The 21,174-nt window shown below is 45.9% G+C and overlaps 1 protein-coding gene across 2 annotated transcripts in view; it reads left to right on the top strand.

Annotated features, from left to right (window-relative positions):
- morn3 (MORN repeat containing 3) overlaps window positions 1-21,174 on the top strand; it is a 71,844-nt gene that overhangs the window by 27,913 nt on the left and 22,757 nt on the right. The window contains exon 3 of one of the 2 annotated variants that reach the window (XM_038789552.1): window positions 4,581-4,774. In XM_038789552.1, the coding sequence (XP_038645480.1) occupies window positions 4,581-4,774 (194 nt within the window). The remainder of the gene's footprint in view (window positions 1-4,580; window positions 4,775-21,174) is intronic. The other variant, XM_038789541.1, reaches the window with a different exon arrangement.

Genomic DNA, 21,174 nt, shown 5'->3' with positions numbered 1-21,174 from the left:
CAAGTTGCCCCTTAATTGGAAAAAATGAATCGGGTACTCTAAATTTTTTTTCAAAATTAATAGTGTAGCTATTTGCGCACTCAGGATTATTCAGCAAGCGCTGGCCAATCACAGAATTACACATATGACAATTGACATTTTGTGGGTTTTGCAAGCACAGGTTGGTTGTGTACAGTATTTTCTGTGCCTATTATGAACAACTGAAGCAACTGTGGATGCTGAACATCTGAAATGAAAACAGAAAATACTGGAAAAATTCCGCAGGCCTGGCAGCACCTGTGAAGAGAGAAACAAAGTTAATGTGACGAAGAGTCATACGATGCTGCTTGACCAAGTTTTCCAGCATTTTCTGCTTTTAACTGAAGGGACATGTTGTTTGATCCCATCAATCAATCATTGGGACATACACCTAACGTATCTGGCATCATACTATTAGATGTGCCATATTTTGAATTACCCAGGAACTTGGGGTGCTGATAGTTTCCTGTCGCTTTCTCCATGGTAATACCTCAACCAGTCAGAGTTTAAAAAAAATAAATTTTAGAGTACCCAATTCGTTTTTTTCCAATTAAGGGGTAATTTAACGTGGCCAATGCACCTATCCTGCACATCTTTGGGTTGTGGGAGCGAAACCCACGCAAATACGGGGATAATGTGCAAACTCCACACGTACAGTGACCTAGAGCCGGGATCGAACCTGGGACCTTAGCGCCGTGAGGCAGCAGGCTAATCCACTGTGCCACCGTGCTGCCCCTCAGCCAATCAGAGTTGACTTGCCAACCAGTCCGTACCCATTTCCCATGTTGTGATCATTTAAACTTTGGGAGTTTGTCCTGATGTGCAAGATGAAAAGCTTTGGCAACATATCTCTCTTTTTAGTAATATTCAACTTTATAGGTATATTAAAATTACTAATGTCACCGCCTAAATAAATGGTTAAAAAATACGCCGCATGGAATGATCCTGAAAACATAGTAAGAACATAAGAACTAGGAGCAGGAGTAGCCCATCTGGCCCCTCGAGCCTGCTCCACCATTCAATGAGATCATGGCTGATCTTTTGTGGACTCAGCTCCACTTTTCGGCCCAAACACCATAACCCTTAATCCCTTTATTCTTCAAAAAACTATCTATCTTTACCTTAAAAACATTTAATGAAGGAGCCTCAACTGCTTCACTGGGCAAGGAATTCCATGGATTCACAACCCTTTGGGTGAAGAAGTTCCTCCTAAACTCAGTCCTAAATCTACTTCCCCTTATTTTGAGGCTATGCCCCCTAGTTCTGCTTTCACCTGCCAGTGGAAACAACCTGCCCGCATCTATCCTATCTATTCCCTTCATAATTTTATATGTTTCTATAAGATCCCCCCCTCATCCTTCTAAATTCCAACGAGTACAGTCCCAGTCTACTCGACCTCTCCTCGTAATCCAACCCCTTCTGCTCTGGGATTAACCTAGTGAATCTCCTCTGCACACCCTCCAGTGCCAGTACTTGCTTTCTCGAGTAAGGAAACTAAAACTGAACACAATACTCCAGATATGGCCTCACTAACACCGTATACAATTGCAGTATAACCTCCCTAGTCTTAAACTCCATCCCTCTAGCAATGAAGGACAAAATTCCATTCGCCTTCTTAATCACCTGTTGCACCTGTAAACCAAGTTTCTGTGACTCATGCACTAGCACACCCAGGTCTCTCGGCACAGCAGCATGCTTTAATATTTTATCATTTAAATAATAATCCCGTTTGCTGTTATTCCTACCAAAATGGATAACCTCACATTTGTCAACATTGTATTCCATCTGCCAGACCCTAGCCCATTCACTTAACCTATCCAAATCCCTCTGCAGACTTCCAGTATCCTCTGCACTTTTCGCTTTACCTCTCATCTTAGTGTCATCTGCAAACTTGGACACATTGCCCTTGGTCCCCAACTCCAAATCATCTATGTAAATTGTGAACAATTGTGGGCCCAACACGGATCCCTGAGGGACACCACTAGCTACTGATTGCCAACCAGAGAAACACCCATTAATCCCCACTCTTGCTTTCTATTAATTAACCAATCCTCTATCCATGCTACTACTTTACCTGTAATGCCATGCATCTTTATCTTATGCAGCAACCTTTTGTGTGGCACCTTGTCAAAGGCTTTCTGGAAATCCAGATATACCACATCCATTGGCTCCCTGATATCTACTGCACTGGTAATGTACTAAAGAAATTCCACTAAATTAATTAGGCACGACCTGCCCTTTATGAACCCATGCTGCGTCTGCCCAATGGGACAATTTCTATTCAGATGCCTCGCTATTTCTTCCTTGATGATAGATTCCAGCATCTTCCCTACTACTGAAGTTAAGCTCACTGGCCTATAATTACCCGCTCTCTGCCTACCTCCTTCTTTAAACAGTGGTGTCACGTTTGCTAATTTCCAATCCACCGGGACCACCCCAGAGTCTAGTGAATTTTGGTAAATTATCACTAGTGCATTTCCAATATCCCTAGCCATCTCTTTTAGCACTCTGGGATGCATTCTATCAGGGCCAGGAGACTTGTCTACTTTTATCCCCATTAGCTTGCCCATCACTACCTCCTTAGTGATAACAATCCTCTCAAGGTCCTCACCCAGGGCCGGCTCAAGGCACCGGCAACTCGGGCAGTCGCCCGGGGCGCCATGTGCTGGGGGCGCCAGAGACTCGGGTCCCGCGCATGCGCAGTTGGGCCGGTGCCAACCAGCGCATGCGCGGTGGCCTCCCCCCCCCCCCCTCGGGTCCGCCCCCCCCTCGGGTTCGCCCCCCCTCGGGTCCGCCCCCCCCGCGGGTCCGCCCCCCCGCCCCGCCCTCTGGTCCGCCCCCCCCCTCGGGTCCGCCCCCCCCAAGGGCGCCGAAGTTCAGCTTGCCCGGGGCGCCAGCAACCCTAGGGCCGGCGCTGTCCTCACCTGTCATAGCCTCATTTCTATCAGTCACTGGCATGTTATTTGTGTCTTCCACTGTGAAGACCGACCCAAAAAACCTGTTCAGTTCCTCAGCCATTTCCTCATCTCCCATTATTAAAACTCCCTTCTCATCCTCTAAAGGATCAATATTTACCTTAGCCACTCTTTTTTGTTTTATATATTTGTAGACATTTTTACTGTCTGTTTTTATATTCTGAGCAAATTTACTCTCATAATGTATCTTACTCTTCTTTATAGCTTTTTTTGTAGCTTTCTGTTGACACCTAAAGATTTCCCAGTCCTCTAGTCTCCCACCAATCTTTGCCACTTTGTATGCTTTTTCCTTCAATTTGATACTCTCCCTTATTTCCTTTTGATATCCATGGTCGATGTCCTTCTACCGTCTGACCCAATTTATTTTTTCCAATTAAGGGGCAATTTAGTGTGGCCAATCCACCTACCTTGCACAGTTTTGGGTTGTGGGGGCGAAACCCACGCAAACACGGGGTGAATATGCAAACTCCACATGGACAGTGACCCAGAGCCGGGATCAAACCTGGGACCTCGGCACCGTGAAGCCACAGTGCTAACCTACTGCGCCACGTGCTGCCCTGTGATGATACATTCATGTTTACATCTTTTCAGGTACCTGCCTGTATCATGGGCAGAGGCTCTAAAATGCCATTAAGTCCAATTGAGTTACTCGAGATATGTACATGGTAACCACCATAAGTTAAAAGACACCACTTTTGGATCATTCCACTACTCATTTACAGATGTCAGGATCCAAAAGTATAACTAACAGCCTACAAATATTGCTAGACCTCTTTCAGCTTCCATTTTGTGGAACTGAGTCTGTGTATTGAATTCAGCAGTGCAAATTCTGTAAAGTGGAACATGGACATTGATCTCTTGCAATTAAAACTAAAATTATACGAGTAAAAACGTGCCTCAAATCACTTTAACTTATTTGGAGCCCCATTTAAAAACAGTGAATAAGTATTACTTAAAATAATTTGTTTTTGCCGTCTGACAATTTGGAGGCAAGGGGAGTCCAGGCAGATTTCACACCTAAACGATCTGCTGTTTAAAACTTGTCTATAGTCTTTAGCTGCTTGCAATGTCTGGTCACCAGGTTACCTTCCTACACAATAGTTTGTACAGCTCTATTGATGATGGAAATTTATATGAAAATCAAAGGTAGAGATTTGTTACTTTCTGTGCCTTTTGTTTTTCCTGCCCTATCCCTGCAACCCCATAATTCCACCTAACCTGCACATCTTTGGACTCACAGGGGGACCACTGATAATTTCCAGCAATGCTGCCTTCTGACCTCTCAGGTGGGTGTAAAAGATCCTATGATGCTGTTTTGAAGAAAAGCATGGGAGTTGTGCCCTGTGTCCAAGCCAGTATTTCTCTCTTAAACATCAGAAAACAGATGATCCGATCCTTATCACAATGCTGTTTTTGGGAGATTGCTGGGCATAAACTGGCCATCGTGTTTGCTACCTCGTTGACTGGAAAAGTGATTTTGAATGTCCTGAAGCTGTGAAAGGCTTTAAATAGATCAAATCTTTGTCTGTCTTAATCATTCTTTTTTTTTGTTGCAATGATTATGATTTTACCTTTATATTTCCATAGTTGTTACTTTGTATCAATAATCCCTTTTCCGCAGGGATTAGGAACCAACTTTTACTCCGATGATGACATTTATGAGGGCCATTGGTACGCTGACAAGAGAAATGGCTGGGGTAGAATGTATTATGCAGATTGCTCTACTTATGAAGGTGAATGGTTTGATGACAGTCCCAATGGTCAAGGAATGCTTCGTCTGGGTGAGTTATGTTTTATAGTATTTACTACCTGTAGGATAATCTAAGGTAAAACCACTCATTTTCTGAATTTAGAATGGCAGTCTGATTTTCTAACAAGCTGAAATACAGTAAAAATATGAGTTTGGATTGAGAAAAAACAGTTCTACTGATCAAATTTGTTCTGCTCAGAATCCATGTTTGTAATTGGTGGATTGTGCTTTTACCTACCCACTCACACATCTACGGAGCCATATTTCCAGGAACACTATTTTCTTTCCTAGATCTGTCCTCCAAAAAAAAATCAAGGTTATTAATATTTCTGTAACCCACCATATTCCCTTCTCAGTACATGTCCTTGCAGGCTTCCTTTAATTCAATTTATCACTAAGTAGTTACCTGCTCTAGGAATTTTTTCCCATATGCTCACTATCCAGTGAGGCTGGGAAAAGGTTTTCATCAGTTTCTAACCTTGCTTGATGTTCATGAATTCTGTACTGAGTTTCCTCCAGTCCTATGCTCATTATTCCACGTTAAATATTTTGTTTACTTTCAATCTTGACTATAGCATTCATGTTTCCTGTATCATGTCTTTTCTTCAATTAAAGTAAATTTATTCACTTGAGCCTGTCTTCATTGATGTATAAAGATGGGGTATGCTAGTATATGATGTAGATGATGATGTACCACTGAAATCCAGCAGCCACGTGTTAGACTTTCGAGGCTGGAACACCATGCTCAGGAGCAACGTGCCAAATTTGTAACCTGTTTAGATGTTGTACTAAAAAACAAATGTTAAGCAAGTACCAGATTATGACTGTAATCTTGTGTAGTAACTAAGTACCATACCATGCCTAGAGTCCACAGGTGAGAAGGACCACCTCAGCACATTTATAAATTAGTTAATTAGTAATGGATTAACCTGGTCATTTGTATAAATTCTTTATGAAGCATTCTTATCTTTTTTAAGTATGCTGGCCAAAATAGCATGCTATACTCATGAAATGACCTTAGTTTTGACATGCAGACTGTCATTGTAACATGCATTGACTTGTAATCCAAAATCCACCACTTGCATCCCAGTCCCCATTGTCTTTACGTAAAAACAGAAAATGCTGGAAATATTCAGCAGATCTGGCAGCATCTGTGGGGAGAGAAAAACAGTTAGCATTCCAGGTTGATGACCTTTCATCAGAACTGGGGAAAGTTAGTGAAAAGAAGCAAAAGGGAAGATCTATAATGGAGTGGAAGGTAGACGAGATTAAATGACTAGAGTTGGTGTTGCAAAATAAAAACAAGTGGGAATAATTGCATTTCCTATGTTTGAGTGGAAAGATGGTGTGGGAAGGGTAGGATGTGTTCGGGGGGATCGAGGAGTGAATTGGGGGGGTGGGGTGGGGGGGGGGGGGGGGGGGGGGAGGGGGAAGCAACACATGAAATGAATGAACATGGTTGAGGGCCTTGGCCAACCATTGTGGGCAAGAATCTCTGGTTGAGGTAAAAGGAAAACATATCGGATGTGCAAGTATGGAAGTTTGCATCGTCAGGCCAGATGTGGTGGAAATGGAGAAACTGGCAAAATGGAATAGACTCTTAACAGGAAGCAAGCTGTGTGCAAGTGTAGTCAAGGTAGTGTGGGAGTTAGTGGGCTGAAAGTGAAGCCTTATTAATAACTGTTTTACATTGTACTGATGTTTTCAAGATAGGATCACTGATCATTCCCAAATATCTTTCCTTCTTGACCTCGACCAGTAAAACTTCAAACCCTTGTATATTCTCAAATTGTTTATTTAATGTTGTTCCTGTGTGCGTCATTCTATATTTTTGCACAATAAAATCCATCTGCCACATATCAGCGTGTCTGGATTATTGATTCAAGCCACTTGAGAGATGATGCATTTCAGTTGTACTCATTACCTGTTCGTACAGCTTTTTGTCATTAACAGATGTAATAATACAACTTCAGATATCCTGTTACAGCATTCAAAAATAGTGTCATCAGCAAGGGTCTCGGAAACACCTTCATTGGAACGTCATTGGTTACTTTTACATTTTCCTGTCAAGATGTCCTATTTATAGCTACGTCTGTCTTTTGGTGTTAAGAAAATTAATTCAATGTGGACAATGCTCAATACAGGGCCCCACAAGGCTGTGTACTTATCCCCCTACTATTACCCCCCCCCCCCCCCCCCCCCCACACACACACACACACACACACACACACACGACTGTGTCGTAAAATTTGGCTCCACCTCCATCTATAAGTTTGCTGATGACACGACTGTAGTGGGTCGGATCTCGAACAGCGATAAGTCAGAGTACAGGAGGGAGATAGAGAAATCTAGTGGCGTGGTGTAATGCCAACAATCTCCACCTCAACATCAGCAAAACTAAAGAGCTGGTCATTGACTTCAGGAAGCAAAGTGTCGTACACACCCCTGTCTGCGTTAATGATGCCAAGATGGAGATAGTTGACAGCTTCAAATTTCTAGGTGTGCACTTCACCAACAATCTGTCATTGTCCACCTATATTGACGCTACGACCAAGAAAGTGCCTATACTTCCTCAGGAAACTAAGGAAATTCGGCATGTCCACAGATTGTTGTAGTTATATTTGTATTGAAAATGTGATTCTATTAAATATAAAAATTCTTGTACCAATTTTTACAGATGCACCATAGAAAGGATCCTATCTGGCTGCATCACAGCCTGGTATGGCAACTGCTCGGCCCAAGACTGTAAGAAACTACAGAGAGTTGTGAACAGAGCCCAATCCATCACACAAACCTGCCTCCCATCCATTGACTCTGTCTACACCTCCCGCTGCCTTCGGAAAGCGGGCAGATAATCAAAGACCCCTCCCACCCGAGTTATTCTCTTTCCCAACTTCTTCCATCGGGCAGGAGATACAAAAGTCTGAGAACATGCAATACAGGTTCAAAAACAGTGTCTTTCCCGCTGTTACTGGATTCCTGAATGACCCTCTTATGGACTAAACTGATCTCTTCACCTATCTTCTCTACTGAGTAGTACTACACTCCGTATGCTTCACCCGATGCCTGTGCCTATGTATTTACATTGTGCATTTATGTATGTCCTATGTTTAGGGCAGCACGGTGGCACAGTGGTTAGCATTGCTGCCTACGGCACTGAGGACCCAGGTTCGAATCCTGACCCTGGATCATAGTCCATGTGGAGTTTGCACATTCTCCCCGTGTCTGCGTGGGTTTCGCCCCCGCAACCCAAAGATGTGCAGGGTAGGTGGATTGGCCACGCTAAATTGCCCCTTAATTGGAAAAAATAATTGGGTACTCTAAATAAGAAAAAAAAATAAAAAAAATAAATGTATGTCCTATGTATTTTCATGTATGGAACGATCTGTCTGGACTGTACACAGAACAGTACTTTTCACTGTACGTCCATACACATGACAATAAATCCAATCCAATTGCACAAACATCAACTTCCCTATTATTCTCACATAAGAAATGTAGTAGACCATCTTTGTAAATCCAAGTAAGGTACATTCATTGCATTACCCATATCGACTGTTAATGACCTGTTCTATCAATAGGGTTACCTAGTACAACAACACTGACTGTTGTCTATGAGGGTTGTGTTCTTTAAATGTTTCAACTTCTTCCATGGATAGTTCTTTTGAGTTTGAAACACAAACATCATCGAAGAATACATTCTGATTACTGAAATGTTGTCAGCGGACTTTATCTGCAGAATTCAAGGTTGCAGTGTTATCTTGGTTCAGTGGTAGCCTTCTCATCACTGAAAAGGCTGCGAGTTCAATTCTCATTTTAGGCACTTGAACACAAAATTTCGAGTACAGTACCCAGGCATGGCTTCACAGTTGAAAGCGCCATCTTCGGATGAATTGCTAAAGTGAGGCCATATCTGCCTTATCAGATGGGCATAAGAGATCCCACAGCATTATTTCAAGAGTAGTAGGGAAATTCTCTCGTATGTCCTGGCCAATATGTATTCCTCAGCCAATATTGCTAAAGTAGATTACCTGGTTATTATCACTTTTATAGGATCTTGTGTGCAAATGGCTGCAAAGTTTCCAACTTTACAACTGTGACTACAATTCAAAATTTTGGAATTCCCTGGGCCCATAAAAGACTAAATAAATGCGCAGCTATCGTTTTTTTCTTTCCCTCATTTTCTTTTTTTATTTTAAGTTCACCACATGACAGTAAGTTCCAATGGTAGTATGAACAGAATCTAATTCCGAGCAGTTGTCACACAAATGACATAACTATTAATTTTACTGACCTCATGATTACAAGAATTATTTTATTTAATAGGAGCACATTTTCAGTGCAAATATAACTACCACAATTTGCATTTGTGTGGCATCTTTTTTTTAATAAATGTTTTTATTCTCCATTTTCAAAATTTACACCCCACCCACAAACAGTAAACGGTAACAAATACAAAATCTATCCCCTCAACAGTAACAAGGCTAGTTTAGCTCACTGGGCTAAATCGCTGGCTTTTAAAGCAGACCAAACAGGCCAGCAGCACGGTTCAATTCCCGTACCAGCCTCCCCGGACAGGCGCCGGAATGTGGCGACTAGGGGCTTTTCACAGTAACTTCATTGAAGCCTACTCGTGACAATAAGCGATTTTCATTTCATTTTTCATTTCATTTCATTTTTATCCCCCCCCCCCACACACACACACACACACACACACTCAACGGGGTCCATCCCCCAACCTCGGTTCCTTCCCCTCCAACTTTCCATCCCGGCTAGACCACTCGGACCCTGTTCTGCCAGGCTCCGATGGCCGCAGCCCCTCCCCCCACCTCACTCCCGTTCACTGGCCGGCTTAGACCGGCCAACGTGGAGGCCCCCGCCCGGGTCCCTTTCCCCCTTGCCCGACCCTAGGAAAGCCCAAAAATCCCCCTTTTAGCGCACAAACCCCGCATATCCACCTACACCCCAAAGAGCCCTCACTTTGAGTGAAAGTCCCATCACTTCCCTTGTCCAAATATATACAACACCGGCTCCTTTAGCCCATACACCCGCACGCAGTGAAACAGACAAACAAAAAAAAGAAAATACAGTCATGAGGCTACATCGGCGCATGGCCATTTCTCAATTTCTCAGTTGTGCCACAGTCCTTCTGCCTTCGCAAACTCCTCTGCTGCCTGCGCCGTTCCAAAATAAAAGTCCTTGAGCTTGTCAGTCACCCTCAGCTTCGCTGGATATACAATGCCGCACTGCACCTTGCTAATGTACAATGCCCTCTTCACCCGGTTGAAAGCAGCCCACCTCCTCGCCAGCTCCACCGTAAAGTCCTGGTATACACGTAGACCAGCTCCAGCCCACTGCACCACCCGCTTCTGCTTGGCCCAGCACAGGACCTTCTCCTTCACACTGTACCTACGGAAGCACAGAGTCACTACCCTTGGCAGCTCACTCGCCTTTGGTATAGGCCTCCACGACTGATGAGCCCGATCCAGTTCATATCGGAAGGGATCCTCCCCCTCCCCCAATAGTTCCACAGCAAAATACTCAGTCGGTCTCGGCCCTTCAACTCCTTCGGGCAGCCCCACAATCCTCAAATTCTGGCGCTTGGACCTGTTTTCCAGGTCTTCCATTTTCCCTCGCAGATCCTTATTAATCTCCATCACCTTCCGCATCTCCTTCTCCATTGACGTAAGTTGATCACCATGCTGCAATAATGTCTCCTCCACTTCCTTCAGCGCCTCCCCTTGCTCCCACACCTCCGCCACTGCACTCGCCACCGCCGTCGTCACCGGGGAAATCGCCACCTCCACCAGCACATTCAAAACCCCCCTCATCTCCTTCCTCATTGTCTCCATGTATTTTGTAAACTGCCTTTCGAATTCCGCAGCCATTACCTTAGTTATTTCTTCAGCCATAAGCAATGCGGCCTTCCCTGATGCTCCAGCCTCCATTTTCCTTGGTGACCCCGCGGTGACCTTTCTACTCCCCAACGAACTTTCAGCTGTTTTCACAGCCGTTTTCTTACTGGACCTCGACATATCCCTTCCCTGTACTTTCTCCTGGCCTTCACCGCCTTCGTTGCCCCTAGGACCGGGCGTCAATCCCCGACAATGCCGTTCCCGAACGGGAGCCCTCTAACGCGTGGCTGCCTCCCGCCCGCCGTCACCGGAAGTCAGCCGTCACTGCTTCTTCAATGGCCTTTGTGAGTTCTTTTCACAGTTGTTCCCTCTGCTGCTAGAATTCAGCTTTCATAAAGGCCCTCAAGTCAGCTTGGGGCCTTTAAGCTCACCCTTCCCCCACCTGCATGCTGGAAGAGGCTTTTGTCTCTGCTGTAGCTTCAGCCAAATCTTTCACTGTTTCTGCGGGACTGGTAACCAAGAAACATACCATTCCTGGGGAAAGTAATCCTCCAACCTTCACCTACGCCTTTTCATCAAAATTCCACCCCGTATTGCTTAAAAAAGAGCTCTTTTCTGTAATCTTGGGCAGGAGCTGCCTTGTGTGTGACCACTTACTCCATGGTGCACACCGGAAGCCCTTTGTGTGGCATCTTTAATATAGTAAAATCTCCCATGGCATTTTCCAGGAGCGTTATGAAATAGATTTTTTTGAAAATATTTTTATTGAAGTTTTCATTTTATAAAACACAAAGTAAACCAGTCTGTACAAACAAAATACCATTTACAAACCTCTTCACTCGAAGAGGAAAAAAACCCTCCCAATCCTAGACCCCTTTCCTCACAAACTGTGACCAATTCCTATAGATAAAAGACAAAAGTCACCCGCCGCCTCTGGCCAGCCCGGGACTAGGACCCACCCAAGACAGCTGCCAATCCCGCCCCTAGGACAAGACACTTACAAGCCCTTAGTCCCAGTCAAATTCAACCCCCCCCCCCCCCCCCCGAATAACCATGAAAAAAGCTTTCTAGAAAAACAACTCCCTCCTCTCCTTTTTTTCTCCCCTCCCCTGCCCACAAACAAATAAACTAGACTTACTGAATCTTGCTAAAGCAGGTGCGGCAAGCCGCAGCCCCTCCTCTTCCCCCCCCCCCACCTCACTCCCATTCACTAGCTGAAACTTTACAGCTAGCAAAGGAACCCCCCACCCAGCGAAGAACAAAGACAAACAACGCCTTCGAGCCCATACCGTCTACAGATAAGCAACCAAAACCCAACACCTGTAAAACTCCCCCAGGGGACCATATATTCCAAGTTTCATTGCCCCGACCACCTCCACCCCTGACAACCGTAGCCCCCTCAATCCAAAACATACAACAGATACAAACTGAATGCCCTCCCAACTGTCCCCATTAACATCCCAATAGAATCCATTCAGTCAATCCCAGTCCATGCTCCTTGACAAATCCCTCCTCCGATGTATTGAAAAAAATGATCTTTCAATCAAATGTCACTCTCCGCCTCGCCACATACACCACTCCAACCCTGACTCCACTCCTGAATGGCGTTCACTTTGCCTTATTAAAAGCAGCATGCCGCTTCGCCAACTCTACTCTGACTCCTTGGTATATTCTGATGATGCTTCCTTCCCACCTTGAATCTCGATTTACTTTGGCCCATTGCAGAACCTGCCCCTTCTCCTAGAAGCTGCGGAATCTAATAATCTCACCAGTGGCTCATTTACCTGATGCTTCTGCCGGAATACTTGATGGGCCTGATCCAACTCTGGAGAGGACAATCACTCGCCCCCTCCCCCGAAAAGCTTAGCAAACATCTGAGAATAATATTCAGTTAGGATCGGGCCCTCCACTCCCTCTGGCAACCCCACGACTGAGGTTCTGTCTCCTCAACCTGTTCTCTAAGTCATCCACTTTTGTCCTCAGTCTTGTTCCTCTCCTCCACTAGCAACATCTCAGCTTCCAGTGAATTGATTTGATCCCCATGCCATGACAAGGCCGCCTCTCCATGCTCGTTCACCGCTTCTGAATTTCTTTTCAGCTTCTCCCGGATCAGGCCAAGTGCCTCCTCAATTGACTGCTTAAGTTAATTGACTGCACCTCAAAATGCTTCGCAAACTGTTTTTCAAACTCCTGCGCCATCACCTCGGTCAGTGTTTCCACCGTGATATGAGCAGCCACACCCAAGGCCTGGTCCACCGCCTTCTCTCCTACTGAGCTTCGAAATGAAAAGAAATGAGCTTTGTGGGCTTTCTGGCTTTGTTGAAGTGATTCCCCCCCCCCCCCCCCCCCCCCCCCCCCCCCCCGTAATAATCTTCTTGCCACCAACCTTCTTCATAGATTTCGGCATATTTTCGCTGACAAATTCCTTATCCCGCATGATGGGCTGGTTTTGATAACCAAAATCCTCAGGAACTGGGTTAAAAAGTCCAAAAAAGTAAAGACCATACCAGAACTACCTTGCATGTGACCTTCTTCCACCAGTCTCCATCAGAAGTCCATTATCAAATAGGTTTGACATCAAGCCACGCAGGGAGATATTAGGACAACTAAACAAAGGTTTAGTTAAAAAGGAGAATTAAAACATATTTAAAAATAAACAATAAATCTAAGGTTTAATCACCCTACTTTTGTAACTCGACTTTACAAATATATTGTCACACATGGAATGTTCGAGAAAATTATTCATTTTTAAAACCGTAGCTTTAAGGAAAGTGAAGAAGGAGAGAAGGGTTGTAAGGCTAGATGAGGTTACAGGCAAAGGGAAAGGTGTCTCCAAAGTGGAATTTAAAAATTATGATTATTTTAACATTGAAGTATTGCTAAGGTAGATCATCAAACAAGGATGGTGGGATGATTGGGACTTGATGTGGATTAGCACATGGGCAGCAGAGTTTTGGATGAACTCAGGTTTAAAGGAGTGCAAGGTGGGAAGCCAGTTAGTAGAGCATGGATTATTTGAAACTAGAGGTAATAAAAGCATGGAAGAAAAACCAGGAGAAAACACACCTTGATATTTTATCATAATTCATAAATCTCCATTTAACTCCATCTTCATGCCATTGAGTTATCCCATGATACTATGTTTGCACTCTCACTAACTTTATTTCACTTGCATTATTTTATCCCCTGGGATATTGTTTCTGTCTCTGGTGCTTCCCAACTTGCCACTCCTATTGGGAATCTGTTCCTTTTAGATTTGCCTTTGGAATAAAATATTCACAGATTCGGAATGGTATATATTTGTATTAGGTCTCCTTCCCGTGTGTGCGTGGGTTTCCTCCGGGTGCTCCGGTTTCCTCCCACAGTCCAAAGATGTGCGGGTTAGGTGGATTGGCCATGCTAAATTGCCCGTAGTTTAAGTTTAATGGGGGGATTGTTGGGTTACGGGTTACGTGGGTTTAAGTAGGGTGATCATTGCTCGGCACAACATCGAGGGCCGAAGGGCCTGTTCTGTGCTGTACTGTTCTATTCTATGTCTTGAGATTTGGGCAGAGTTTGGGCTGAATCTTGCTTTATGATTAATTTATTTCTAAGGATGACTTTAATTCATTGATTTTAATTGTTTATTTTGCAGACGTGAGCTGATCTGTGGCAGAGATTGATGAATTTCATGATCCATCTAATTTGATAAGTGTTTTTGTAAAAAAAGATTATAACATTTACACACATTTCAATCTATTTCCTGAAAAAGGAATAATTTTCTCAAACATTCCATGTGTGACAAAGTGTCGAGTTACAAAAGTAGGGTGATTTATTGTTTTTTTAAAAATATTTTTTTATTCTGCTTTTTCACATTTTCTCCCAAATTTACACCCAACAATAATCAGTAACGAATGTATGTCAATCCCCATATCAATAACAACGATCCCATCCTCCCACCAAACCCCCAAACATTAGTCCGCATGTTAACGTAAACAAATGACAAAGAGGAATCAGGAATCACCCATAGTCACCATTAACACATACAGTCCCCCCTCCGCCAATCCTCCCAGCCCCCAATCCCCCCTAATGTTCGATGTGATCCAATTCGCGAAAGTGCATAATGAATAATGTCCATGAATTGTAGAATCCCCCCATCCTTCCCCTCAGTTCAAATTTGACCTTTTTGAAGCGTCAAGAATTCCAGCGGGTCCCCCCACCACGCCAGGGCACAGGGTGGAGAGGTTGATCTCCACCCTAACACTTAGATTTATTGTTAACTACAGTAAATGAACTAGTGCTTAAAAGTACCACCCTATCAAATTATTAATTGGACCAGATTTTTTTGTCAAAATAAAGGTGAGGCTAAAGGCACCAAATAGTAAGCCTAGATAGCATAGTAACTTCAAACAAGGGGCAAATGCAGGTTTATATGGCAAAACCCAAAAACTATGGTCAGAGTAACACCGCTCTGCCTTTAACATCATGGAAATAATCTTGTGGGGCGGCACAGTGGCGTAGTGGTTGGAACTGCTGCCTCACTGCGCTCAGGATCCGGGTTCGATCCCGGTCCCGGGTCACTGTCCGTGGGAGTTTTCACATTCTTCCTGTGTCTGCATGGGTCTCACCCCCACAACCCAAAGATGTGCAGGGGTAGGTGGATTGGCCACCTTAAATTGGAGACAATAGGCACTCTAAATAATCTTTTGCTGTCTGCCTCATTGAAATGCATTGAATAGCATGAAAGTGTTTATTTGCACAATAAATAGGAATTAAACATACCACAGAAAGTTAAGTCTTGTCACGAGTGCGAATACTTTTTTATGGATATCATGACTTAATTACTGTCAATCAACCTCTCTAGCACCTAAAATCAACTATTTGTGTGGTCTCATTCTTTCAAGTATTAATTGTTGTTGAAGATTCTAGAAAATTCAAATTTAAAATCACATTTTCTTTTTGCTTTTTCTTTCTCTTCCTCAATCCATTCTTTCCTTTTTATTTCTCTTTCCATACCTGATTTGACCTTTAATTCCATCACTCTCCATTCACTCTAATTGACATATCCATGTACATTGATCATTTTTTAATCCATCAAGGGTTAAGGAAGAATTGCTTTCTCTGTTTATTTGGTCCCATTTGCCCTGTTTCCCCTGTTAGAAACTTATTTGCCCTGTTTCCCCTGTTAGAAAAATATTTTAAAACTGAACCTGCCAGGGCAAGTTGAACTAAATGTTAAGTGCCCTGGATTTTGTAATCAGCAATGAATGAATGGGTATTGCAGTTCATTATGCTTCTGGTTACCCACAGACCTTTTCGGTATTTGAGGAGCAACTTTTGGTCATCAGGAATCTGATACTATGTAACACCTGGGACTGGTATGAATATAGTAAGAAAGTGTCTATGTGCAACCAGGAATACTTGAAGAGTCTTTGCTGAAGCACACAGAATCTAAACCAAAAAGTAACAATATCTAATTCAAAAGTAAAATTATGTACAGAAAAAGGAATAGAGGGGAAGAAAAAAATGGATGAAGAAAGAGAGAGGGATAAGAGACAGCAAAAGTAAAAAGAAATCCTCAGCATTAATTTTTTTTAAAATTAGAGTGCCCAATGCATTTTCTTCCGAATTAAGGGGCAATTTAGCATAGCCAATCCACCTACCCTGCACATCTTTGGGTTGTGGGGGAGAATGTGCAAACTCCAGAGCCAGCATTGAACCTGGGACCTCGGTGCCGTGAGGCAGCAGGCTAACCATTGTGCCATTGTGCTGCCCTTCTCCAACATTAATTAAGATCCAAAGGAATGGGACTACGCAGTTGTAAACATAAATTTTCAGTGTCGGCTAAGTTGTTTGGTAACAAATAAAACATCAGTCCATTAAAAAAAATAATTTACTTTGCGAGAAAGTTATTTCTTTTTTTTTTATAAATGTTTTTTATTGAGTTTTCATGTTTTATATTGAACAAATTACAAATTATTAGAGAGAGAAAAAAAAACACGCAAAAATTAACATATATATTTACAGGTAAGCATCTTCGTAATAACAACTGTGGCCGCCCCCTCTTTAGCCGGCATACATATTTTACATTCCCCAATATGGCCGAGGCTCATGTTTATAGGCATTTATTTACAGTTTGGTTTTGGGCCTTAGCTAGCCATCAAACCCCCATAATGAACCCGTTGGACCCCCCCCCCCACCCCCACCGGCCACCTTCCCCCGATTCCCGTCCATTTTCCCCTGATTCTTGGCCACCCGACTATTCTTCCTCTTGTACGTTGGCCACAAACAGGTCCCGGAACAATTGCATGAATGGCTCCCACGTTCTGTGGAAGCCGTCGTCCGACCCTCGGATGGCGAATTTGATTTTCTCCATTTGGAGAGATTCCGAGAGGTCGGACAGCCAGTCTGCAGCTCTGGGCGGTGCTGCTGACCGCCAGCCAACCAGGATTCTACGGCGGGCGATCAGGGAGGCAAAGGCAAGGGCGTCCGCCCTCCTCCCCAGGAATAGATCTGGCTGGTCTGAAACCCCGAAGACCGCCACTATCGGGCATGGCTCCACCCTCACCCCCACCACTTTGGACATAGCCTCGAAGAAGGCTGTCCAGTACTCCACAAGTCTGGGGCAAGACCAGAACATGTGGTCGTGGTTGGCCGGGCCTCTTTGGCACCGTTCACATCTGTCCTCCACCTCCGGGAAGAACCTGCTCATACGGTTTCTTGTTAAGTGGGCTCTATGTACCACTTTTAGTTGCGTCAGGCTGAGCCTTGCGCACGTGGAGGTGGAGTTGACCCTATGTAGTGCTTCGCTCCAGAGTCCCCACCCTATCTCAGTCCCCAGGTCGTCCTCCCACTTCCTTCTTGTTGCGTCCAGTACGGTGTCGTCCCTTTCTACCAGTCGGTCATACAAGTCGCTACAGTTCCCTTTCTCTAGGATACTTGCGTCCAGTAGGTCTTCCAGTAGTGTCTGTCGTGGCGGTTGTGGGTACGTCCTGGTCTCCTTTCGTAGTTTTTGAGCTGGAGGTACCGTAGCTCGTTCCCCCCCAGCTAGCCGAAATTTCTCTGTCAGTTCGTCCAGTGTTGCGATCCTGTCGTCCGTGTATAGGTCCCTGACTGTCAGTGTCCCCCCGTCCTGCCTCCACCTTTTGAAGGTGGCGTCAGTCAGTGCTGGTGTGAACCTATGGTTGTTGCAGATGGGAGCCTTTTTTTTAAAAATAATTTTTATTGAAAAATTTTGAATTTATACAACAATAACGCACCATAGTAAAATACCAAAAATAACAATAATATTAACAATCATGAACATTCGCCCCCACCTCCATGAACAACACAGCATTTTAACAACAACGCAAATTAACACAATATAAAGTTACAGAATAGACACTACAATAAGGAACACCCCCCCCCCCCCCCCCCCCCCCCCCCGGGTTGCTGCTGCTATTGACCAAGCTACCTATCTTTGAGCCAGGAAGTCCAGAAAAGGCTGCCATCGTTTATAGAACCCTTGTATTGATCCTCTCAGGGCAAATTTGACCCTTTCCAATTTTATAAATCCCGCCATGTCACTGATCCAGGTCTCCACACTTGGGGGGCCTTGCATCCTTCCACTGTAGCAGACTCCTTCGTCGGGCTACTAGGGACGCAAAGGCCAGGACACCGGCCTTTTTCGCCTCCTGCACTCCCGGCTCTACCGCAACTCCAGAAATCGCGAGTCCCCACCCTGGTTTAACCCTGGATCCAACCACCCTCGACACCGTCCCCGCCACCCCCTTCCAGAATTCTTCCAGTGCTGGGCATGCCCAGAACATATGGGCGTGGTTCGCTGGACTCCCCGAACATCTGGTGCACCTGTCCTCACCCCCAAAGAACCTACTCATCCTAGTCCCGGACATGTGGGCCCGGTGCAGCACCTTAAATTGGATGAGACTAAACCTCGCACATGAGGAGGAAGAGTTGACTCTCTCCAAGGCATCCGCCCAAGTCCCGTCCTCTATCTGCTCCCCAAGTTCCTCCTCCCATTTAGCCTTCAGCTCCTCCACTGATGACTCCTCCACCTCCTGCATTACCTTATAGATGTTAGACACCTTCCCCTCTCCAACCCACACCCCCGAAAGCACTCTGTCCACCGTCCCCCGCGAGGGCAGCAAAGGGAACCCTGCTACCTGTCGCCTAGCAAACGCCTTTACCTGCAAGTATCTGAACATGTTCCCTTGGGGAAGGCCAAATTTATCTTCCAGATCCCCCAGGCCCGCAAACCTCCCGCCAATAAACAGGTCCCTCAATTTGCTGATGCCCGCCCTTTGCCACCCCCTAAATCCCCCATCCTTGTTCCCCGGGATGAACCGATGGTTGCCACCCAATGGAGCCTCCATCGAGCCCCTTGTTTCCCCCTATGCCGTCTCCACTGTCCCCAGATTCTTAGGGTCGCCACCACCACCGGGCTCGTGGTAAACCTCTTAGGGGAGAGCGGCAACGGTGTCGTTACCATGGCACCCAGGCTCGTACCTCTACATGACGCCATCTCCATTCTTTTCCACGCCGCCCCTCCCCCCCTCCATCATCCATTTACGCACCATTGATACATTGGCTGCCCAATAGTACCCCAGAAGGTTGGGCAGCGCCAGCCCGCCTCTCTCCCTCCCTCGCTCCAGGAACACCCTCTTCACTCTCGGAGTCCCGTGTGCCCACACAAAGCTCAAAATACTGCTAGTCACTCTCCTAAAGAAGGCCCTGGGGATAAAGATGGGCAGGCACTGAAAGAGGAACAAGAACCTCAGAAGCACCGTCATTTTGACGGACTGTACCCTCCCCGCCAACGATAATGGCAGCATGTCCCACCTCTTGAACTCCTCCTCCATCTGATCTACAAGCCTGGTGAAGTTATGCTTATGAAGAGTCCCCCAGTCCCTGGCCACCTGCACCCCCAGGTACCTAAAGCTCTCCCCTGCCCGCCTAAGCGGGAGCCTACCAATTCCTTCCTCCTGGTCTCCAGGGTGCACCACAAACACCTCGCTCTTGCCTAAATTTAATTTATAACCTGAAAAGGTCCCAAACTCAGCTAGCAACTCCATCACTCCCGGCATCCCTCCCACCGGGTCCGCCACATACAGTAACAGGTCATCGGCATACAACGACACCCTATGTTCCTCCCCACCTCGCAGCAAGCCTCTCCACCTCTCTGAATCCCTCAACGCCATCGCCAGCGGCTCGATTGCCAGTGCAAACAACAAGGGGGACAGGGGGCAACCCTGCCTTGTCCCTCGGTAAAGCCGGAAGTACTCCGACCACCTCCTATTCGTGGCCACGCACGCCATTGGGGCCTCATATAGCAGCCTTACCCATCTAATGAACCCTTCACCAAATCCAAACCTCCCCAACACCTCCCATAGGTCCCCCCACTCCACTCTATCGAAGGCCTTCTCCGCATCCAACGCCACCACTATCTCTGTCTCCCCCTCAATCGCCGGCATCATGATGACATTCAACAATCTCCGCACATTCGTGTTCAGCTGCCTTCCCTTCACGAAACCTGTCTGGTCCTCGTGCACAACCCCTGGCACACAGTCCTCTATCCTGGTGGCCAGGATTTTTGCCAGGACCTTGGCATCCACGTTGAGGAGAAATATGGGCCTGTATGAACCACACTGCTGGGGGTCCTTGTCCCTCTTTAAAATTAACGAGATCAGCGCCCGCGACATTGTCGGGGGCAAAGCCCCCCCTTCCCACGCTTCATTGAGTGTCCGCACCAGCAAGGGGCCCACTAGGTCCACAAACTTTTTATAAAATTCCACCGGGAACCCATCCGGCCCCGGTGCCTTCCCTGATTGCATCTGCCCGATCCCCTGAACTAGCTCCTCCAGCTCAATCGGCGCACCCAACCCCTCCACCTTCTCCTCCTGCACCTTCGGGAAAAAAAGCCCGTCAAGGAACCTCTCCATTCCCCTCCTCTCCCCCGTTGGCTCCGACCGGTACAGTTCCCCGTAAAAGTCCTTGAAGACCTCATTCACCTCTACCCCCTTCCGCACCACATTCCCACTCTTGTCTCTCACTCCAGCAATTTCCTTAGCCGCATCCCGCTTGCGGAGCTGATGAGCCAGCATCCTACTCGCCTTTTCACCATGTTCGTACACTGCCCCTTGTGCCTTCCTCCACTGTGCCTCCGCCTTTCTAGTGGTCAGCAAATCAAATTTAGCCTGCAGGCTGCGCCTCTCCCCCAACAGTCCCTCCTCTGGTGCCTCTGCATACCGCCTGTCCACCTCCAGCATCTTTCCCACCAGTCTATCCCTCTCGCTCCTCTCCCTGTGTGCCCGGATGGATATCAGCTCCCCACGAATCACTGCCTTCAGGGCTTCCCAGACCATCCCCACCATAACCTCCCCCGTATCATTCACCTCGAGGTACCCCTCAATACTTGCCCGGACCCTCCTACACACCTCCTCCTCCGCCAACAACCCCACATCCAACCGCCACAACGGACATTGGTCCCGCACCTCCCCCATCTCCAACTCTATCCAATGCGGAGCGTGGTCGGAGATTGCAATGGCCGAATACTCGGCCTCCTCCACTCTCGGAATCAGTCCCCTACTCACCACGAAGA

Source organism: Scyliorhinus canicula, chromosome 1, assembly GCF_902713615.1.
Source record: "Scyliorhinus canicula chromosome 1, sScyCan1.1, whole genome shotgun sequence".
Classification (NCBI taxonomy): domain Eukaryota; kingdom Metazoa; phylum Chordata; class Chondrichthyes; order Carcharhiniformes; family Scyliorhinidae; genus Scyliorhinus; species Scyliorhinus canicula.
Note: the sequence above shows the minus strand (reverse complement) of the source record. Positions and strands in the feature narration are given on the sequence as shown.